The 3812-nt window shown below is 40.2% G+C and overlaps 1 protein-coding gene and 1 long non-coding RNA gene across 3 annotated transcripts in view; one reads left to right on the plus strand and one right to left on the minus strand.

Moving 5' to 3' along the window:
• The window catches only part of LOC111746805, a 15714-nt gene extending 12103 nt beyond the window's left edge, over window positions 1-3611 (plus strand). Inside the window, exons 4-6 of the long non-coding RNA XR_002783267.1 lie at window positions 1092-1170; window positions 1432-2110; window positions 3496-3611. This is a non-coding gene — a long non-coding RNA (uncharacterized LOC111746805). The remainder of the gene's footprint in view (window positions 1-1091; window positions 1171-1431; window positions 2111-3495) is intronic.
• PBLD (phenazine biosynthesis like protein domain containing) overlaps window positions 1-3812 on the minus strand; it is a 42850-nt gene that overhangs the window by 17122 nt on the left and 21916 nt on the right. For both annotated transcript variants that reach the window (XM_011372133.2, XM_023537842.1), the window contains exon 2: window positions 3487-3634. In XM_011372133.2, coding sequence (XP_011370435.1) covers window positions 3487-3570 — 84 coding nt within the window. In that variant the 5' untranslated portion in view covers window positions 3571-3634. The remainder of the gene's footprint in view (window positions 1-3486; window positions 3635-3812) is intronic.

Raw genomic sequence — 3812 nt, forward strand, 5'->3', positions numbered from 1 at the left:
GAAAATATATTTTAAAAAAAGAATTCAACCCAAGTACTTCCCATGGCCTGTAGAATGTTCTCTGTGGAAATTAGCCCACATGCCTGTGCATACAACACCTGAGAGAAACTGGAAGCCATTTAATTCCCTAGTGCAGAATTTGCCATCACAGGGCTCAATGATGATTGAAGGGGTGACAAAGAAAAGCCTGTGCTGTTCTTCCTGGGTTTACCTCCTTTGCTGCAAGAATTTGCAGTGCCTGCCAGTCCTTTGTCTGATATGGCCAAACTCCCCCTATCCTTATCCTTCCTTTCTTTGTCTATTGCTTCCCTCAACCTTTAGGACAAGAGTCTCTTAAAGCATTAAAGCATCCACATTGTAGCCAAACTCACAATCTATTGATAATAGAGTTCCTTCTTGTAAATGGGCCTTTTTGCATATCAGCTAGAACACACACTTCATTGACTATCAGTCTTTAATCCTCTCTACCTTCATGTATTGCACCAATTGCAATTTGAATTTCTATAACTGTAATTTCTGTCCCAGGACACTTAAAATGCACCTGCTATTTGTCTGAGGGACCAGACATAATGTAAACAGTGTGATAGTAGTGGCCCTCAATATGTACCACAGGCAGCTGAATTTCTACACTGGAACCAAAGATCAAAATAATGGTGAACCATGAGAAGGCTAATATTAGGTCAAATTTGAGAGCTTTAGACACAAAAGAAAGAGGCTGCTTTCACTCAAAATACTGAACTTTGGTTCCAGTAATTTTTCCATTTTACACTACAAGCTTATTTTCAAATGCAGCATATTATAGTGACAAACCAACAGTTATTAATATCCATTCCTCTTTGGCAATCTCACATGAGTCAAATTTCTAACCACAAAAATAGGGCCATGTTTGGGGTTTTTTTTTTTTCAGTTCCAGAGTACTGCTATGGGATCCTAAGCTTCTATCACCATATGGCCCACAAAAAATTAATGATCAGAAAATCAGAGTAAAGTTTTAAAATACTCCCATCTTGTGGCAGTTTAGAAATATGACAGCCTAGATATGAAAGTTTTGTTATCATCTCAGTCTTTGTTCATTTGTCCCTCTGCTGCAGATAGATTCCAGCAAAAGAAAAGCAGTTGGATGTAGAAAGTTCTAAATCATCCAGGAAGAAATGAGAGATTCCTCTTGAGGTAATTGGATTTCTTACTGTGAAGCTATGTCCTCACAATGCAGTACTCAAACTATAGGCCATCTTTAGTTGTTCCTAATGGTTCTTATGGATGCTTAGTCTCTCCAGTTCCATCATAGAACCCAAAGCTCATACTCACTTTGCGAACCCCACCCACCCCAGCCCACCATGAGAACATAAAATCAATAGCTGTTAGTTAACTAGAACTCTTAGGAGATTTTGCCATAATCTAATTGATTATATTTTCATTTCCACTCACCAGATATTTATTTAGTGTCTACCATGTGCTAAGCCAAGTGTGTTGGAACAAGTCAGAATGGATTAAGATCTCAAAGAATGTGCAGTCTAATGAGGAAGACTGGCATTGAATGAATTATAAGAGTGGTGCTTGTTACCAACTGTAAAGTAAGGAGTGCCATTAGAGCACATAAAAGGAGAGAACGTGCAGTTTAATAGTGAGTACGGTGGTTAAGAGCATGGGCTTTGCAGTGAGACAGACCTGAGGTGGGATCCTGAAGTCAGCCTCTTAGGAGTATGTGACCCTGGGCAAATTACTTAACCTCCCTCTGCCTCTGATTCCCCATCTGTAAAATGGGGATAATAATAAGACCTACTCATAGAGTGGTTGTGAGGGTGAAATGAAATAACATATGAAAAGTAATTAGCACAGAATTTGGCTGAATTTGTCTGAAATCACTGTTCCCGAAGCTGAGGGTTCTATTCTAAAAGCCAGTGAGGATACTTGGGAAGTAGATATTCCTACATTAACACCTCTTCCTTTGCATTGCTCTTTCTTCAAACACTGGGCAAAGGGAAACCCTTCAATGTCCTAAAGAATCTTCTCTGGTGGACTAATCAAGATGGCGTACAGCAGGGGTCCCAAAGCCCCGGGCCATGGAACCAGGTGGTGGCCTGTTAGGAACCAGGCCACACAGCAGGAGGTGAGCGATGGGTGAGCGAACTAAACTTCATCTGTATTTGCAGCCACTCCCCAGCACTAGCATCACCGCCTCAGCTCCACCTCAGATCATCGGGCATTAGATTCTCATAGGAGCACTTGTCCCTGGTGCCAAAAAGGTTGGGGACTGCTGGTGTAGAGGGTAGAGGATTTGTACATCTCTTGCGACCACACCAAAATTGTGATGAAACCATGGAGCAAACAGTAAGCAAAGTTGCCTGGGATTTGGACGAACAGAAACCTTACAACTAGGGAGAGAAATAAAAAATCACCTTGGAATGGTAAGATGGGGCAAAGACGCGAAGCTGCCCAGTCCCACACGGGCTGAGTGAGACAGAAGCTACAGCAGCTGCAGCTGGCAGGTGCAGATATTCCTCTTAAAGGGACCACGACCGCAGCCAGACTTTTGCAGTGACGGACTTGCTTGCTCTGAGCTCCAGCACAAGGGCTCTGCTTGTGGGGCACCAGGGACATACTGAGTTATCAGGCTTCGGGGAAAAGGCCAGAGGGGAGACTTTCTCCCGAGTAGAAGTACTGGTGATATCCATTGTTCCTTTGTTGCGCCCTCCTACCTCACAGGAGATGCAGCCTGAGCATAGAAAGTTTTAAAGCTCTTAGATGATTTTAATGTGCAGGCCAGGTTGATATTCACTGCACTCAAAGGCCCCAAAGCACACTTTGCCGACCTTAAGACTTACCGTGTTCCTGAAGTAATTCTCAGATAATCTACTCTTGCACTAATTGTTCTGAGTGGAAGGATACCTTGTTTCCTAAAACCTAGGGACCAATACAAAGCACTTAAGGTCAAGGAATGTTTAACTGTTCTGTTAAAACTTATCCTAATCAGACACCTATTATTAAAATGAGACTTTCAGTAAACCATGTTCTCCCTATATTATAACTTAATTCTTCCTGTTTTTCTACTTAATTATTTAATTCCTTCTAAAATGTCTCATTTTCTTGGTCCTGAAAAGAAATTCTAATTGTCTGACCTATAGGTAAGGTTAAAGATATCCAGCAGAATCTTTTATGCTAAATGTAATATTAGCCATGTCCAGTCACATAAAACTCATCTAATTTATTCTCCTCCACATATGGTGCTAACTAAATGAAAACCTGATGGCTAACAGGGAGCTCTGGTCCTTCTATACATGAATCTTCATTTCTCTAGATTTCTCGCATTCTCACTATATAGGTTTGTCAAAATCAACTTAACAAACCCAAGCATTGCTGATATCATTCGACAAATAACACAAATCAAAGAGGTAAACAAATAAGTAGGTCTGATTTTTTTAAAAGAAATATTTGGTACTACAGGAATCTAGAATTCCAGGCACTGCCTTCCAAACCAATACTTACATTTTCTAGGAGACAAACAGCAGCAGGATTCCCATGAAATGGCTTTGCTGTGAATGCATCTACTATGAAAATAGGGAGCTTCATTTTCCTTTTGAGCTGTTTTTGTAAGCTCTCAGAATTGCTGGTAAGCTACTTTTACTTCCTGTTGCTGCAAAAAATAAAAAAGTTAATGTTTTACTTGGTGTACAGATAGCAGTTCCAGATACAAAGTCAAGCAATTGTTCTAACACATCTACATTTAAAGATATATGATCCTGTAACTTTTTAAGCCTCTAAATTGAATTTGTTTTAAAATACTGGATGAATAGAATATTTTTTCAAATTTT

Source organism: Pteropus vampyrus, unplaced genomic scaffold (assembly GCF_000151845.1).
Source record: "Pteropus vampyrus isolate Shadow unplaced genomic scaffold, Pvam_2.0 Scaffold202, whole genome shotgun sequence".
Lineage (NCBI taxonomy): Eukaryota > Metazoa > Chordata > Mammalia > Chiroptera > Pteropodidae > Pteropus > Pteropus vampyrus.